The 19,485-nt window shown below is 31.1% G+C and overlaps 1 protein-coding gene across 14 annotated transcripts in view; it reads right to left on the reverse strand.

The window, feature by feature from the left end:
• The window catches only part of LOC108001332 (neurexin 1), a 394,345-nt gene that overhangs the window by 177,105 nt on the left and 197,755 nt on the right, over positions 1 to 19,485 (reverse strand). For all 14 annotated transcript variants that reach the window (XM_062075807.1, XM_062075808.1, XM_062075805.1 and 11 more), the window contains 2 exons: positions 15,010 to 15,168; positions 9,283 to 9,435 (listed from right to left, as the gene is read on the reverse strand). In XM_062075807.1, coding sequence (XP_061931791.1) covers positions 9,283 to 9,435; positions 15,010 to 15,168 — 312 coding nt within the window. The remainder of the gene's footprint in view (positions 1 to 9,282; positions 9,436 to 15,009; positions 15,169 to 19,485) is intronic.

The following is a 19,485-nucleotide window of genomic DNA, read 5'->3' on the forward strand; positions in this document are numbered from 1 at the left end:
GTTTTTCTCTCTTGTAAGCCACGGTTTCGATTACCTTAATATTCCTCCTTTTGTGAGATATTAGGTAACCAAGAAAGTTTTATCATCATTTTGCAGATAAAGGGTTGGAGAAATATAGAGAAGAAATCTTAATTCGTTAAAATAAATATTTTTACTTAATATTCTTAATCAATGAATAAATATTTTAATCTAATTGAAGAATGGATTTCGTAAATATTACGATTTTAGAAACGAGGCGAAAATGTGTTTTTTAATACTCTATTTTAGGTATCATACGTATATTTTATTCCATACTTTTCTATTATTAAAGGAATGATAGAATATTCTTGATTATTTGATAAAATTTTCATTTCAAAAAAAATAAGTGAAATTTAAAAGATTGATATATACATTCAAATATTTTAAAATAATAAATAAGTTAAAAAAAATTTTTGAATCGTTTTAAATATTTTACAATTAATTTATACGTTTGGAAAATTAAACTTGGAAAATTAACACGCGATAAAGTTGCCGTATAGTTGAATAACGTGATTTCGTGTTAAATGAAAAACGAGAACTAGGAAAATTTTCTTCTATACATGCAATGTATTTAAATATTTTATTTGTTTAATTTCACAGGGATAAAAAAAAGTAAAGGAGTTATTGTGAGATTCTAAACACGAAAAGATAAAAATAAAAATTGATATTATTTAATATCTTATATTTTTATTATGAAAAGTTCCTCAATATTTCTGAGTTTCTAAATATTTATTTATGAAAAGAAATTTGAATTTTTTCTATATTCAAAGTATCTATTCAAATCGAAAGAAGGAATCGTGATTAATATTTTCCATATTCTATTGAAATTCCTTAAACTCTATCGTAAATTAAGTTTGGCAAACGGATCGAATTAACTTTATAATTCATGAGAAAATTTTTCACAGCTTTGAAAGTTATTTGAACACGGTTTTAGTGGCGTCCCTAGTTTAATTATAAGATTCATAAATTTCCATCACTTATCAAGCTCGTGAATATAATCATCTTATGTATTTAAATATGTTACGTTATTATTACTTTTTTAATTAAAAAATCATCACAAGATTAGAAAGTGAAAAATTGATAAAATTAAGATGCGAATATATACAAAAATAAATATATCTTCCGTAAAGAACTTACTATTTCACGTACAAAATACATTTTCAATAAATCTCTCTAAGTTTCTTTAATGTAACTAAACATTCATAACGAAAATATTATGATTTTTAAAAAGAGGAAGCAGATGGCGTTGATGGCGCGTAACGTTCGACGAATTCGTATCGCAAATTCGCAAAACAAGCCCGGCTAAATGACAAACGCTAATGCGAAACGATGCCTCAATTAAACGGCTCTATGCAAATCGCATTTTCCTAGTGAACGGCCCTCGCGTGTCCCACGTGCGCTTATGCACGTATGTGGCCCACGAACAACCGATGAATCTCGCGTGAACTCCCATCGACCAACAAATGGATATGCAGATTTCCTCGATTAATCGAATGATCATTTTTTCCCGCCTCCAAATTTGTGTGTCCCTAGAAAATACGCATACGATCCGGCGGGAATATTAATGGTTCTTTTGTTTCACGCTGTCTGAAATTTGACTATAATTGCGAATTGAATTGCTGGTTTTTAAAATTTTTGCTTTCATGTTAATCAATCTCAATTTATTTCGTAGCCCAATATTTTTAAGTGTTTTGAGGTTAGGAAATATTTGAGATTAAAGAAATTTAAATTGATTTTGAAATTTTAACTTTCTAAATTATAAGTTTGAGGTTAGGAAATGTATATAATGATATAATTATATACATTTAATAAATAATTATATAATTTAATATGATGATATAATATAATAATAAGAAAATAATTGAAAATATTTGTAGAATAATTGTGACATACTTTCTTGTTATATTCTTTGCGAGCTATAAGTTTTCGTAATATTTGTGAAAATAAGAAGAAATAATATAAGATTACTGAGCATCTTTTAATTTCTCGAATTCCACGCTGTAGAGTATATCACGTAAAATATGCAAGTTATGCAAAATGGAAACCTTGTACTTACATGAGTTTAACTTAAGAGACTGGCAATTCCAGAATTTTAATCCAACATTCGACACTCTCAAGGAATTAATATGCATCTACTAAAAGCGAGAAATTTTAACTTGAATTTCAATTGAATTTCTTCATTTAAATCTTTTATTATTTTTTTGTAAACCAAAAAAATAAAGTAAGTTGTCTAATTAATATGAATAAAGTATGAATATGGAAATTTTATAACACTTTTTGCATAAAACAAAGATTTTTTTCAAATATTTTCCAAATATATTCACTGCAATATTCTTAGATTTCTCAACGTATAATGAAATTAGTATTATAATGTTAGAACAAATTGATATTTAATTGGAACCTATGATAATTTAATTTTTTTTTGTACAACGCGATAAAAAATTGTAAAATTTCATAATTAAAATTTTCAATAGCCCGTACTATCTGACATAAATCTTTCAAACGTAAATTGTGGTGAAAAGACTATCATTTATTAGAAAATCCGGAACAATACGTTCTCTCAAAAATCCTCTCTTAATCATTCCTTTGTCTAGCATTCCAACTTCTTACTGCTCATAAATCTTTGCCCGTCTTTTCTACAATATCATACCATCTAAGAATATTACGTCAAATGAAATTTTAGATATAAATATCTTTTCTTAGCAACTAAATTTTGTCTTCGAATCTAATTAATTTTCAAATTTAGATTCATTTAATGAAATATATAACACGTATGAAACTTCGATGAATTGTGCATGAATTATGTAATACAATTAAATGTCTGGAAAGCGTATATTTAATCAAAACTTAACTGTTTTACTAAAACTCAAATAAGCTGAATTTAATAACGAGTAATTCTCGGAAATTCCACTTATCAAGTAATGTTGGTTTACGTTGTATGGATTTACTGTTGCGTAGTTGCGTTAAAAATGCAACTTATTAAAAATTAATATCATTAAAAATTGTTTTAAGAAAACTTCACGAGTTTCTATTCTCTCATTTTTCAATATTTCTCTTATTTTTACGAAATTTATATAAAATTACGTTTTATAAAAACATATGATATTTCAATATCAGAAATGGAATTTTATTTTTTTTATGAGATATTAAAATAAATAATTTCGATACGTAGAAATATTATTTGTTAAATTATAAGCAATTTAAGTTTTTTACTCTATTTATATATGAAAATACTCATATAAAATACGACGAAGATTGCGAAAGGAAATACAGTATTCATAAAAAATAATTAACGGAAATGTTTAATCATAAATTATGAAAGATAGAAATTATTATTTGTTATTGCCGAATTTCGAAGTATACGTGATATTTTCGTGGTGAATAACGATTTTTCGATTTCGCTTCCATTGGGCGCATAGTCTTTCAATTGGATAGCAATGGTGGATGACCACGTCGCGTCGTTTCCTCTTCATTCGTGGATTTTCATTCTGTCGGTTTCAATTTCGATATTGGGGAATGTTGGATTGGTTTTACGAACGATCCACGTAATCCTTTAAAACCTTTCGATTGTTACACGCCATTAGTACCTATCTAATTTATTTAATTCCTTTTTGAGCAAGAGAGTAAAATTTATCGCTCGATTATTTTATCTTCAACGAATCGTTTCAACATTATTAAATTTGTAATTATAAATTTATATTGACTTTGTATTAATCATTTACAAAACTTTTATGAAAAAATTTTTAATTTTATTGCATAAGTAAACAGATATTATATATGTATGTATCTTATATATGTATGAAATTTTCTCTCAAAAAATTCCAATTCAAATTATTTAATTATTATAAAATTATTATAGATTCTAAGAAAATTTCTTCGTTCATTTCTTTAACGTCATTTATGAAATTAATTTAAAGATAAATTACTGCGTAAATGAATTCAAATAACTTGAATAAATTATCGATGTGGATGAATCTTAAAAAATAAGGAAAACTTAAGTTTAGAGTATTAAGCAAAAATGTGTGGCTATTCAAGATTTTGATGATTTGTTTCGTGATTTAATTTTCGTGATTTGTTTCAGAATTTAAAAATAAAAAAAAAAGAATATTGCATAAAAGAAAATTTAATAAGAATTTCCAAAAGAAAAAGAACTTCAAAAGAATCAGAATTAAATAAATAATTTTAATTTGCATGACTTTTAAAGAAGCTTCGCAATTCACTGCAACATAGTAAATATGCACAGAAATATGCAAAACTCTTATAATCCATTACATCCAATTTTAAATCTTAACTATTTGCATTAATATTTCGTTCTAACATCTGTTTTATAATTGAAGGCTAAATTTTAAATAATTTTACTTAATTTAATACTATTATAGATCTTTTAAAGACTTTTAAAGACCTACAATCTAATAATGATATCTAATATCATTTATAAAATTTGTAAATTAATATTAATTATATTTAATTATAATTATCCTTTTCCCGATCAAAAAAGTTAATTATTAACAGCCATATATTGCACAAATTTAGCAAACGATTCTTTATCTCTCGTTACTTTCCTATAATAAAAAAAAAATAACAAAATTTTCTTGATAATTCACTTAATAATAAAATAACGACTAATTAAAAATAGGCCTTTATACGTCGATCGATGCGCCCTCGCGTTGACACGAATAACTAACCTCACCATGTTTCTTCGTAATCCTTTGACTTTTGTATTCCATGCATCCTACGAGCATTAACCTTTGCCGTATTAAAATATTTAAAATAAACGAATAATCAATTCTTACATCCCGCGATACAAGGAGAAAGAAAAGAAACGAGGAAGAAATCGAAATCAACCAGTCAAATCCACATCCGACGTTGTCGAATTCAATCTCGATCTCATCGTGTGACGGATTCCGCTTGTATCTACCGTCAGCATGAACACGAGAGACGTATGATCCGCTTAGGGAGATGACACCGCATTTTCATGTCTCGCAGGATTCGCGCGCGATTCAGTGCGAGCAGCGCGCACGTGCATAGTGGCATCCATCCATTGCACCGGATGCGCTGGACTTTTCCCACTTTCTCCCGGATGTATCCAGGTCGCCGCGAAATTGAATTTGTGCCCAAACCCTCGGATAGTTTTTTTTTGGCTCATGCGCGTGAAAGGATCGCGGTGGATAATGAGAATAGGAATCTTGTAGGTGATGTTATGGAAGACAGCAATTTGTTTGGTTATCCGTGATTAAAGTTGTTGGGGAGAAATATGTTATAAATTTAAATTGGAATTTGGAATTTGGGATTTGATGGTGATATTGTTGGAATTCGATATATGTTCCTATGAGAGCGTGGATGAGAAAATTTTGTGGATTTTGTCGAAGTTTGATCGAAGTTTATTGTTAGTTGTTCATTATTATTTAAATTTGTAATTTGATCAAATTTCGCGGTGATTGTGATATCGATACAGAGGAACTTCACAGTTGGATTGATTAAAATTAATTAAGTTTTGTTTGTATTTGTATTATAATTAGGATTAATTCGTGGAAACGAATAATTAGATATTAACAGTCAATAATTGTATGAACGAGTTATATAATAATTAATATATTTAATTCAACAATAATTGGATAATTAATATTTTATCATCATTATTTTGTAAAGCTTTTTTAATTTACTATTTACTTCTTTCTATGTTATTATAAAGAAATATTTCTTCTTTCTTGTTACTTTATGTATTAACATGTATTAAAATTAAAAAATTTTTATCTCTATAAATGAACAAATAAATCTTTAAAAAATCTGTACTATATTTTATGAAATTAAAAAAACTCTATAATAAAATAAGATATTTAAAGTCAAGTGAAAAGTAAAGTGTTGCAAGCTTTTGCCCAAAAATAAATTTTCTCCAATGTCATTATTCATCAAATTCCTTTTTAAGAATTTTACCAAAAGTCCCAAATGCATTCCCAACAAATTATTTTTATCACTAATCTTTCTATCCCTAAAACTTTTATCATTTCAAGAAGCATCACGTTAAAAAGAATTATAGTATTCTATATTATTATATAAAAGCAAAAGAGTTAACTTCTTCATCTCCTGTCAAAACACCATCTATTTATCGTGTTACTTAATCACCGATAGATACCAAGCAATTATTCATGGTCACCATGATTCACTACGAACGATCATTCGTAAACAAACACGAGAGGGGTGCGAAATGTTCTCTCAAAGAAAGTTTAGAATCCGTTTAGGCTATTCTAGTTCGTTGCACGACCTCGTTTTCATCTCCTTTCATCGGCCACCTTCGCGATAAATGGGATAACAAGGATTTGCAATGGTAACGACGACGTTTCGCGGCTCTTAAAAAGCGCCACTACGTGACTCTCGCCCTCAGAGTCTCTCAAACTTTTTTCATCGAAATTCTATAAAGCCCCACCAAAGATTTCCCTCCCTTTTCAACGATCCTTCGTTACTCGACCTTGTTTCCTTTGTTTCCGCTCCCTGGCCATGTTTAGCTGAGCGTGATTCATCGTTATGATGGTAATTGGTCGGATTTCGAGTTTTCGAGTCTTTTAGGCCGTGATTGAGTTCGGTTTGAAATGGAAGAGGGATTGAATAGATTTGTTCTTCGAACGGATTGCTGAATTTTTCGAACGAGATATGAAAATTTATGTATTGGTGAATTATTCATTATTCAGTGGTATCAGAACTTGATTGATATTTTTCTTTATTTTGAAACGTATTTGTTGAAGTCTTTAATTTTCTCAATTATACCAGTAGTTATTCGAGAAACTTGATAAATTCATTTTTGATGCTTAAATTAATTTTTGTTTCTTTTTATTATTATTATTATTATTCAATTAGAAAAGTATAAATCAACTTATTTATCGTATCAAGATTCTCATATGATCTCCATTTTATACTTTCTCAAACTTTAATTCAAATTCTATAATTTTAAAATTGTACATAAAATGCTCTCAACCTTTCAATTCTTACACATCCAATACTAGATTAAAATTGCTAATTATTTGAAAAACCAGCATCAAATATTTTCCAATTATCGAACTCCACACCAAACTCCAGATATTGTTACCCCGCAGTGATCATAGCTTATGTTCGAACGATATTCAAATAAAATAATAATATTTGAAACTTCGAAACAGTGAAGCTGATATCGAATATCATTGCAAGTCATACGAAGCGAATTTAATAGCTAACGAGGGTAATAATCGTGCAATCCACGTGAAAAACGTTTGAGAAACCCTGGGACCAGAGAATGGGTCCGACCGCCATGAAACGACAATCATTGCATACAGAGAATCATGAGCACCGTTTGCAGAGGTGCTAAAGGCAAAATGGCGTTTCAACTGCTTTCCCGTCTTTGCCATTCGAACCACGATTCAGGTTCCGTTTAAATTTCCGCGCTGGTAACGCGTCATTCGATAAGACCACCCGTTACAATCCACCTTTTCTTCGAGTATACGACTTTTATATTTCCCTATGCAACTGTAAAACTTTCACGAATTGTTTTCGAAACCGTTTCCATTTCTTTAAGATCTTTTAATAGTTTCCTCTAGATATTCGTATTCGAACAATATTTTTATTTCGTGTTGTTATTCGTTATAATTATTGCTAATTTATTTTTTGATTTTGTATAAAATTATAATTGATTTCCTGTTAATTTTTAACTCTTTGAATTTGAGGCAATATCTGTGTCACGAAAAAATGTGAATTAACAAAGAAGAACAAGGATATCTTTCGCCTGAGATTGAAATGATGATAATTTATTTGAATAATGCTAAATTGTAGAAATTAATTTTTAAGAAATTAAAAAAAGAATTATTTATATTATCCTTATTGATCTAATTAAGTTAAATAGTTAATTTTATTTATCTTTATTAAATTGTAACATGTATATAAGATATATAAAATCTATTATTAGAATAATTTTATTTATTATATATTATATTTATAATACATTTTAAAATCTCATGAATATAATATTTTGAAAATATATTTTCTACATTCTTTTTAATTAAAAAGTAATATTTTTTATAAATTAAAATTGAACTAATACAATAACTACGACAGATTTTCCAGTTAAAAAAATTGATTTTATAATTTATCACGTATTCACGTCAAAGATATAAATTGGTTTTTGATTAATCCCAACGCTATTCAGATTTTTGCACAAAAATTGAAAAACTAAGTGAAAATAAATATTTTATGCATTAAAAATTGTCAGATTAATTTATTATTATCGACGAAAATGTTTTTGATTCATAAATTGGATTACTTTTTAAACAAGTAAGCATGAGGAAAACATTGAGAAATTATTAACACATTTTTAACTGTTCTAATCTAATAGTTAAACACAATAAAGAAAAGACTAATGTTACGATTTAAAATTGAAAACGTGACAGGAATACAAGTGAAACAACAATGAATACATTGACTAGAGTGATCCATCGTATAAAGGAAACCGATTCTGTTTACGTGTGGCGTGTACTGATTTCGAAATATAAATAGATTTAAACGAGATTTGCGACGTGGCAAATATACAGTTTGACTCACCTCTTTTTTCAATTCATTAACTAATATTTGTATAATCAATATCCAATATTCCATTATGTTGATAAACACTTGTGTGCTTTGATCTTCATTATTCATATTGTACATATAGATTTATTATAGATTTATATCCTCTAAATTCTATTCATAACTTAGTACTTTTAACTTTTATCAAATTAATAACATTTTGAATTAAAAAAAACGAAATCATTGAATCAAATCTCCTTTTTTCTCCTAATATCCAACACACAACAATATCCAATACTAAGAATAATAATAAAAATCTTTCCTTTATCAATTTTCTTACTACTTTTCTTAATATCCAAAAAATTTCATATTGCAGAAATTAACACTCAAAACTAAAGATAACAAGTAACAATTTTATAATCGAATATATTAAAAAAAAACTTGCAAAAAATAGTTACTAGAATTTTCTATTTTAACAAAAATTATTAAATTTTAATTGATAAATTAATTCAGAAGTAAAAACGATTGTACCAGAGAATCGTCGATAGCCTCAAGCGCAAAGAGTTAAAATACACGAGGGATTATACGCGCTATTCGTTCGTTGACACCGTCAAAGGGGCTAATTTTCTCCCTTAACCGTTACCCCTTTCCATTCAAACAGACGTCCAAGCTTATCGAGAATTGTTCGAGGGAATTTCATATTTTTCATAATGGAATAATACAAGAGGGAATACTCACGAGATGAGAGTCCCTCGTGGTGAAGGTGATTGGGTCCGAGGATCTCGGCTCCCGACAGTGGAAATCCATTTTGCCCCAGGCGGCAGCACCGGCGGCTCCACTCCTGGCCGCCTCGATCAACTCCATTTTCACCCCCTCCGCGACGAATTCGACCTGGAAAAAAAAAGGATGGAAAAACATTTTCATTACATCGGCTATCTCGATCGTGGCCGGATGCGGTGTAACCGGATTTTAATATCGCGATGCAAACCCTTCGGGGAACAAAGTGTGAATTTGGGAAACTCTACTGTTCGCCCACGATTATCGATCACGAGATGAGAGGTGTACGTAATGTTTGCAGAGAAGTGATTGATATTAAACAGGCGAGAATGATTTTATTAGATTCTCGTTATTTTTTCCTAGTGAAGTGAATTTCCATTGACCGATGAATTTTCGAAATTTTGCTTCAAAGGATTGTCGATCTCGGTGTTTGAAGAGGTGGTTGATATTATTATTATTATTGATCGACGATCATTCTGAAAATGTTTTACGTATTTACATATTGTATTATTATTAATTATACATTATGTATTATTATATTATTATTATTATATTATTATTTTTAGACTGTTTCAATTTATATGTTATGATATTTCATTTAAATCTAATAAAAGACACAAATCAAAAAATACACTAAATAAAGGATCATATCATATTGCAGAAATATTTGAACATTTCTCCAGCCATCGAATATCGTTGAAAAATCAAATGAAATAAAATTTTATCGTAACGAAAAACGATAACCGTGAAAGTAATAAAGGTACCATCGAAAATTGACATAACAATAAGTGCACGAACAAAATCCAACCGATATTTTTGTTCCTCTATGAATTGCCCGACAAATGAAACAAGGCTAATTGAAAGATAAATCCAGTTGTGAGATTATTAACGTACGCATTAACATAGTAATTACATATTAGCTACGATTTATATCTTTTATCGATTTTGGACGATCGAGATTTACCATCCACCAGGGAGAGAAACGTTATTTATCAGGATGGTTGAAACCGCAGAGAATAGTTAAAATTCGGTCGTTTTTCCTGTGGATTTTTCATACGATTCATCTTTTTCCATCCTTATAAATGTAATATTTTAATTTAATCAAACGATCGATGGCTTATTGGATTTTGGATTTAATTTTTTCATAAAAACATCGATTGAACAGCATTGAGAGGAATAATTATTTTGTAAAATAACAAATGTGTTGGTTATATCGATTTATTGAGTGATTTGATAAATGTTTTTTTTTTTAAAAATTAACATTTGCGTGAAATCATCGAGGAAAATCTTGATAAAATTCTGAATTATATATAATTTTAATAATGTATAAATATAATATATTATTGATGTCGACTTTGGAACATGAGAATTTAATAATTCTTTTTATTTGTAGCTATTTAATTATTTAAATTAGAATAAATTATCTTGAAAATAATAACATATATACCAATGAATTTAGAAATAAAATTTTTTTCCCTCGTCATAAGAAGTTTTGCCATTGTAGGAGAAATGAATGATGAAAATGACGAAGAATATATTCGATAAACGTGATTTTAAATTTTAAATTTAATAGACAATTTGATATTCGATGCTAATAATAGAATTTCTGAACCGATCTCCATCTATAAGCTTTGATTATAAAATTATTAAGGATATGTTCCAATAGAAAATAACAAAAGAAACAAGTTCTTGAATTTTAGTTTTTGATACGAGAAACGAATTAATTTGAAATTACTTTGGAAATCGCAAAATTTATAGATTCACACAAACTTTGCAAATTACTGATTCTTCACACAGAAAGGTAATAAATTACGATAAGGAAACAAATCGTGATTCACGCTTAAGTAATTTTGAATAGCGCAAGTTTATCCTTGGTTCGAAAGATTTTCGTGAATATAAGAATAATAAAACGTTGTCCGTTTTATTTTCAAATAATAATTAAAAAAAAAGAAATTTCTTGTTTGCAAAGAGAAAATATTTACTCGACTATTTATAGAGACAAATATAAGTAAAATTAACTCTCCAATTGGAACAATTTTATTATATTTATTATTTTAACATTTTATTAAATATATAGTTTAACTCACGAATTGAGTGTATATAAAATTTCATTTTCGAAAAAAATTTAAATGATCTCGTTACACAATCTACACAACTTTCATTCAATATTTTCCATTCCATCTTTACATTGTAAAACATCTTGTAAAGTTTATCTCACATTATTTGCACACGAGAAATATCGTCGTCTCGAGACCAGTCTCGAGCTGGACTTGTAAACAGTCCCGTACAAATACCCATCTAATTTTGCGGAAGCGCGAGCTTTCGCCGATTCTTCGACCGTTTCCTAGGCAAAGTATCGATCGTTCTCTCTCGTATTCCTATCATTAAACAAACAATACCATCCACGGGGAGAACGATAGAGGTTGGATATTTCCCCTGAGGATCGACTCCACCTGGTCAAAAATCCAGGGACGTACGCGTAAAATGAACCTTCCTCGCCATTGTTCGAAACAGGAAATGTTGAATTTCTTTGAGCTGTCGTGTATCGAACAGGTTCTTTATTTCAGTTATTTCCATAGAAAAAGGGAAAAGATGGAGACGTATGCTGGTCGCCGTATAAATTTCCTTGACAAATGCACGCGCGCTTTAATATTTCACCGTATTTCCTTTTTTTTCTTTATTTCTTTCTTTCGTCCTTTCTTTTCTTTCTTTCGTGACATTTTTCGTTATCCCTGTTTTTTTGCGAATTCATGCGGACGGATACTCGAAACGAACACATGTCTATTGGAGAGAGGGATTTGTACAGATTTAGAAAGTAATCGAAATGTTAATTTTTATTGGATTTGGATGAAAATGGAAATTCTGATACTCGTGAAAAATTATTTTTAATTTTTAGAAAAAATAGCCTTTAACTTTTTTCTAAATTTAATATAGAATTTTTTTTATTAATAATATTCATTAATTCAATAATTATAATAACTTATTATTATTATTATTAGCAATAATTAATCGATTGAAATAATTAAAAATTTCAAAAAATCGCTTATTTCTCGAAGAAGATTATGATCTATATTTTCATTTTACTTATCATTCCATTCGAATTAATCGAATCATCTGTTCATCTTCTATTCATTATCTTCATTTCAAATAAGAAATATTCAATTTTGCATCTTGTACACGTTTCAAAATGTTCTACAATCACTTCTTTATTCATTATTCTATCTGATAATACGATTTTTAAATGCACGCACGTTATTCTGTAAGCAAGAAAGAAAGCAAGAAAGCTAAATTGTTTTTACAATTTTAATAAAGACGTTGATAAATAAATTTTCTCACGGTGGTATCGCGAGATCCCAGCACTTCCGGGTCGGACGTATAATTATTCCATTCCCATAATTATTTCCGACGAGACTCACGGTGAGTAATTGGCGTAGGAGGAAGCCTGTGGCGATTTCTATTTGCATAGCACGCCAACGCTTCGTGCAACGTTCGAGGCTACTTAAAGGACAATATCCAGTGAACGATGACGGTAGTTAACCTTTCGACTTTTTTACCTTTCCGTTTCTTACATCTAGTTTATCGTTTCGTTATGCTTCTTTATTAGATTCCACCATTGGTTCGCTTTTTCGTGAAACTTTTCGAGTCTCCATGAATATTTCATTCGCGTCGCAATTTCAACTTGAATATACTTTTGTTTTTAATAATAAAAAAAAGAACTAGACACAAATTGAAACAAATGTTCTTTTCTTAAGTGAATTGGAATAATGATTAAAATTTTTTCGCTTGAGTAGTGGAGAAATCAAACATAACCTATAAAATTTTCATGTCTCTTTGTTTGAGGTTAGGAAAATAGTGCGTACGATTTTAATTTTATTTCAGTTTTAGATTGTAATGATCTAGCAGTTTGGTAGTAGAATTTTATTTCATGTTCTAATTTATTATTTAAATCTCGATCTATGTAATTTTAATTTATTAATTGTAAAATTAATTTATTAAATATAAATGATTATATAAATAAGATAGATTGATTATAATTGGACATCTGTAATAGGATTCTAACGATATGACAAGTGAAAAAAGTCGTTTATAATCAGACACAGTGAAATTTTCTTCTACAAATTAATCACCTTTTTTTAAATTATCCTTCTTGTTTTATATCATGAAAAAATATAGCAAAATAATTTCTTTATTCCATTAAAACGGAAATCATGAAGTCGAGACGTTTATGTCGGATATTTGGCTCCAATTGGACAATGCTAGATGCGGTTTTATCTTTTAATGAAACGAGGAGTCGTAGAGCAAAACGACGACTGACAGACGTGGCCAACGAATTAAAAATGCAGACTCGTGGTCGCAATCGGTGCGCCAATCGGATCGTTTCCGTTAATTCTTGGGGATTAGTTTGTTTCATCGTGACAAATATCAAGAAGAAATGCAAGAAAACAAAACATTTAATTTTTTTTAAATGGATAGTAAATAAACAAAGGTAAGAAATAAGATAAAATTTTAATTACGATATACATGATATTTCTTTTGCTTATAATTTAGTTACGTAAATTTAAGTTGAAAAAGATAATTGTTTTGTAAACTTGTTACAAAAATTGATTAAAATTGATTGATTTAAAACTCCATTTTGACATTATTACATCATGAATGTTTTGAAATATTAACTTTATCTTTGTAGTAATTTATAGTGAAATAAAATTTCTAGTTGAATCACTATAAAATTCGAATGCATATATATATATATATATAATTATAACTAATTCCAGAAAGATTGGAAGCAAAATTAAACTTCATTGATTTACTTAACAAACTTCTTTAATCTAAGAAACTCATTTACTTGAATTCGAAGTTTTGCCATCCAAAAATCTACATTTTATCTTTAAGAGCTGGAGACACTAAGATATTAATTATTCGAATAAAACTTTTATCATTTAACTTTATTGATTCTTTCTAAGAATCATGTCCTTTTGTAATTCGATACTTTGTTCTTACTGATTATCAATTATTCAATATTTAATTACGATCACAATTATGGTAATCGATTGAAAAGAAAACTAATCTTATATTCCGTTATTAAAATTTTTAATATGATTTAACGATTAACAAAAGAAAAGTTTCTTGTAGGATGATTTTACACTTTCTAAGTAACAAAAGTATCATTACAAGTTTATTAAATCGTATATTATATTGAAATCGTGTTTTCAGAAACTATGTTGATTGCATATAAATTTCGAAGAAAGTGATTGAGTGATCAAATTAAAAATAAACTATATTTGATTGGACGATCGGAAAGTTTCTTTCAACTTGATTAAATTATTAATTTATTTACAATTACTGATTTAACAATACTTAATATAACAGAGACAATCTAAGAAATCCAGTTTGACAGTGAAAAAAAATTTTCTCATGTTCTACACTTCATCAAACACTTTCAAGTATTCGTGGAAAAATAGAAGCCAAAAGGAATCTCTTATTTAATCTAATAATAAACTCGAATCGCCTACAACTTAATAAATAAGCCTCCACTTCCAGAATCCTCAAACGTTCAACAAACCATCATATTTAAAAAAGAGGCACGCCGAATTGGACAAACCAACGCTTCCACCTCTGCGTCTCTCTGTAGGCCATTAGACTAGCTAAATAAATCGCGAGAGGTAAAGTGGATCACGGAATCTCGCTTACCTTCCTCAGGCATCCGTTGAAGTTGTTGATCCCCTTGGCGCCCTGGAGGGATCTCGCGTCGGCGCCTCCGCCCACCAGCAGTCGATCGCTCGCCAAATGTGTGAACGAGCCCGCAGTGTGGCCGTGTTCCGCGTAAATCCCATCGACGATGGCGGACAGCTGCAACAAGCAACGGAGCCAAAGTTCGTCAGGAGTTTCTGGAAAGTTACGCTGTGTGTCGAAAGCTTAAAAGGCTTCCCTCCTCTCTCTCTCTCTCTCTCTTTCTCTATCTGCCCTTCTCTCAATAGATCACGATTTGGGATTAAAGGGAGCTGAAACGATTCCGCGCGAAGGATCGAATCTCAGTCAGTCGTTGATTCGAAAGAATTCGGTTGGACACGTGTACAAGCTTTATTCTGACCGAAGCTTGTCGGGCTCGTGACATTTGCTCGCCTCGGGTCAAATGGGGGTGTATGCGCGTTCGTTGTACGTGTTGTTTTCAATAGAAGGGAATTTTCTTTTTTTCTCTTTTTTTTTTTTCGTTGTTGATTCGAGTTACGAGAGAGGCTGATCGTTACACAGAGTGATTTTAGAATCGTTGCGCGATAGAAGCTCGTTCATTCGCACCTCGGTTGTATGAATAAGTTAATTCTCGTTGAGTCGTATACTGAATTCGATTTCGTTTCCTCATGTTTCCGAGAAATACGAGGTTTTAAAAAATGGCTTGGTACATTTGAAGTTTTTCATCGCGCACGAGATACGAATATATCGTATATTGAATCGAAAACTCTTATATTTCTGATACAATTTTAATAAGATAAATTTTCTTGTTGTTATTTAACGTTTGTTAAGTAATTTTGTTTCCACGGAACGATTCAGATGCTTTTTTTTGGCATCGTCCAAGATTACACTATAAAATTCACTGATATTGCTTAATTTCATTCGTAATATAAACATTAAACCATCAAGAGAAAGCCACTTGAAGAGGATCAGTAAATGCCAAGTAACGAGAATATAATTTGCCATTAAGGAGGGTCAATCTTCTTCCTCTGACAGAGATGAATATATTCCAAAGTAAAATGAATCGTGTTCTTTTCTATTACGTATAATTCTTTTCTTTTCGTTAATTAATGATTATTAATCAAGGAATTGTAATTTTGAAACCATCTTCCATTTCAATTATTATTAATAATGTAAACGGTGAAGAATGACGAGATTGTGTTATACAAATTTTTGACAGATTTCGGAGAAGATGACAAAAATAAAACCACTTGAGTGATGCTAATTGATAGGAAAGAGATAAAGAGCTAATTTGATAAAATGATTTAAACAATCGATCCTGAAATTTCTACATAATTATAAATCATACCATTATTTTATTATTCACAATATTTCGATTCGAAGTGCAAAATTGTATATCAATGTTAAATTATAAAATCTACTTTGTTTACCAAGAGGAAATTAACGATAATAAAAACTTTCATAAGTTAGAATCCTCCAATTTTCCAAGCGTTTGGAAGTTTCCAAGTTTGAAATCGCGTCTCATGAGGGATACGAGCCATAAAGTATATTGATCACACAATTATCATCATGTCTTGTGACTCTTGGTTAAAGTTAGCTGCAATGCTGGCGAAACATCGGTGCACGTCTGCAGTACGACACGGTTTTAACCCATCCCGTTGCCAAGGGTGATTATGATCGTTTGTCACGAAGCACCGGCGACGTGCCACGTGTGCACCAGCGACTATGCTCGCTTGACGTACCATATTTTTCATGACGGTTGTGCAAGAAGTATGTAGCTTCCCGATACACTGTTGCGCACGAGAGTACAACCCAGATTATCCCACAAAGTCACCTCATAAATCAAGCTGATGACGAAGCTTACCCCTTAACAAGCAACAATTTACCTATTCTTCTTCGAATCGAATTAGCAAAAATCACTGACTGACTCACAATAGAAAAGAATCTGTATTTATCAAACTCTTACTTCTATACACGAATTTTATAGAAATGAATAATCCTTTCAACGAAGAATATTAAATGGAAATCCCTTTGAATCGCGGATCAATCAACTCCTGATGTACAAGAAACTCGACACGTGTCTACATTCCATCCTCTCGCGAGAGATCTCCAGCCTCGAGGCAAGGAATAGGCGGGGGAGGGGTTTGAAGTGGTTGGAAAGCGCACAATATCCAGCATCGAGGAACTGTAAACATCGTAATGCACCACTCGAGGCTGGCAGCCGCCTTTCGAGGAAGCATCGCGCGCCGCGGAATGGCTCCCGCGAGCCCCTTAACGAACCCTCTCCCTCCCCTCCTCTCCCTTAATTTTATCACGCCAGGGTGCTTCTCGCCATCTCACGAGAGATTTGTTTGCTCGTGGAGGAAACGGGCGCGGAGATAAGATACCCTGGCGGGAATTATGAGGAAGATTGCTCGGCCGGTGGTCGAAGGGAAAAGCGGTCCTCGAGAGAGGTCTAATTACGGGAACGAGAAGCCGAGGAGTAAGGATGTAGAGGGAGTCGCTTTCGGAGGAGTGCGCTTGGAGATTTTTCGGTGTTCTTCCCCATTTTCAGGGAGGGGGGAGGGTTGAGAGAACGGAATAACCGGCAGATAACGACTATCGACGCCTTCCCTTCCACCTCTCGTAATGGACCACTCGACGTTTGCGCTCCGCGAGAAGAGACTCTTGTCTAAATGCTAAACTTTATGGCGGAGAGGGAGAAGGGGAGGGCATCGCAGTTTTCCCCTTTCTACGGGGATGAGGATGTTACGGGACATATAAACTAGAAATGATGTTTTCTGAGATATAAATTGTTTATTTCTTACTCGTATATTATTCTGATTAATTCTTTTTTAGAAAGGAACAAGAATTAAATTGCTGAGATTTGAAGGTTTCAATCGACGTTTCAAAATTTTAACGATGAGCAAGATATTTTTATATTTTGTTTCATAAATACAATTTAACATTCTATATCAATCGTTGTTCGATTACTTTTACATGCTCAATACATGCTTGCCGATATTCGTCTTGAGGATATTCTGCAAGTGCACTGCAGAGAATTCCCGTTCTCGCCAGATCTCAAGGATTACCGTACATTCAAACCGGATTGATTGGCTTAATTAAAAAGTTCCGCACTGGTTTCACCACGAGCCTGGATTTCGCGCTGGTTCTAACCCGATATTACTCGCCACACTCACCGCTAACCTTCGACGCGATTAACCCCGTTGTTTAATTCCTCTCCGCGCGGAAAATAGTTAGCCCACGCGAAGCTGGTAGAAGGACCTTTCGTACATATTGGAACAACATTGTTTCAATGGATTTGGGGAAAATCTGTAAGTGGAAAACGTACAACGATCTGGAAAATTTGAATCTTTCGAAAATCCTTTACCATTTTACCAATATATATATATATATTATAGAAATTTAAACGAGTATATCTGCGAATGCAATTTTTGAGAAATTTACAGTGTAATAAAATAAATAAATTATTGATACGAGTATGTATCAGTTTTCCGTATATTTATATTTTTATGACAGAGATACGTATGGATTTAAAAAATTGTTTGAACTTGCATCGAGAATAAAGTGAGAAAAGAAGAAAATTCAAAAGAAGAAATCTATGGAGACATTTCCTCTCTTATTTCGTTTGTATCGTTAGTCGAAACTGTTATATTCCTCGTGGATAATAACAGACATCCGTAACGATGAGCCCAATGAATGACAATTCCATATTGGCGAAAGTTACGTAGGAACTTGCGGCGAAAGTTTCCCGAAAACAGGCAGTGGCACGCGAATGTTAGAATATTGAAGTTTATTTTAGAGGCCAATCGAAATTCGTTGGCGAAGGAACGGCGTGGGAGTCGTACTATTCCAGGGTCGCAGCTTTCAAACTGCGGCACAATTAAAACTTACACGTGGCACAATCAAGGGAACGGCATGGAAGGCACGCCTTGTCTCGAAACTTGCGAATATTATAGCCGTACAGACGACCAGAGATCTTCCAAGCGGAAGTTCAGAGCGAGATAAGCGCAATCAACGAGGCTGTCCCACTCATAATTACATGTTACTTTAATGAGTTTGATCTTCGAGGAATTTTCTAAGAATTTTCAGACATCTGTTCGATAAGAAAAGGAAAAAGGATTTATCGATCTTTCCTTCCCCGCCTGTGATTTCATTATCGTTTGCTTCTTTTACATTGTCAGTTAACTCGATCGAAAAGTCTCGACTTCAATGTTTCTATGTATTATATACGTTGTGTATGTAATGATATATTTTATACTCTTTGTTCAATGGTTTAGTCATATAAAATAAAATTATTTTTGGCTCTGGTAATATAATTTGTTAATGAAAACTTTTGGCATTGACTGTTGTACGTTATTAGTCAAAAATAAATTATCTAAATGAACAATAAAATTGTGCACACCTTATATTTCAAATTATTAAGTTTTCTTTAACAACGTTTTTAATCGTACTTACTTTGTAAGATTAGTGCCT

This window comes from Apis cerana, linkage group LG5, assembly GCF_029169275.1.
Source record: "Apis cerana isolate GH-2021 linkage group LG5, AcerK_1.0, whole genome shotgun sequence".
Taxonomy (NCBI): domain Eukaryota; kingdom Metazoa; phylum Arthropoda; class Insecta; order Hymenoptera; family Apidae; genus Apis; species Apis cerana.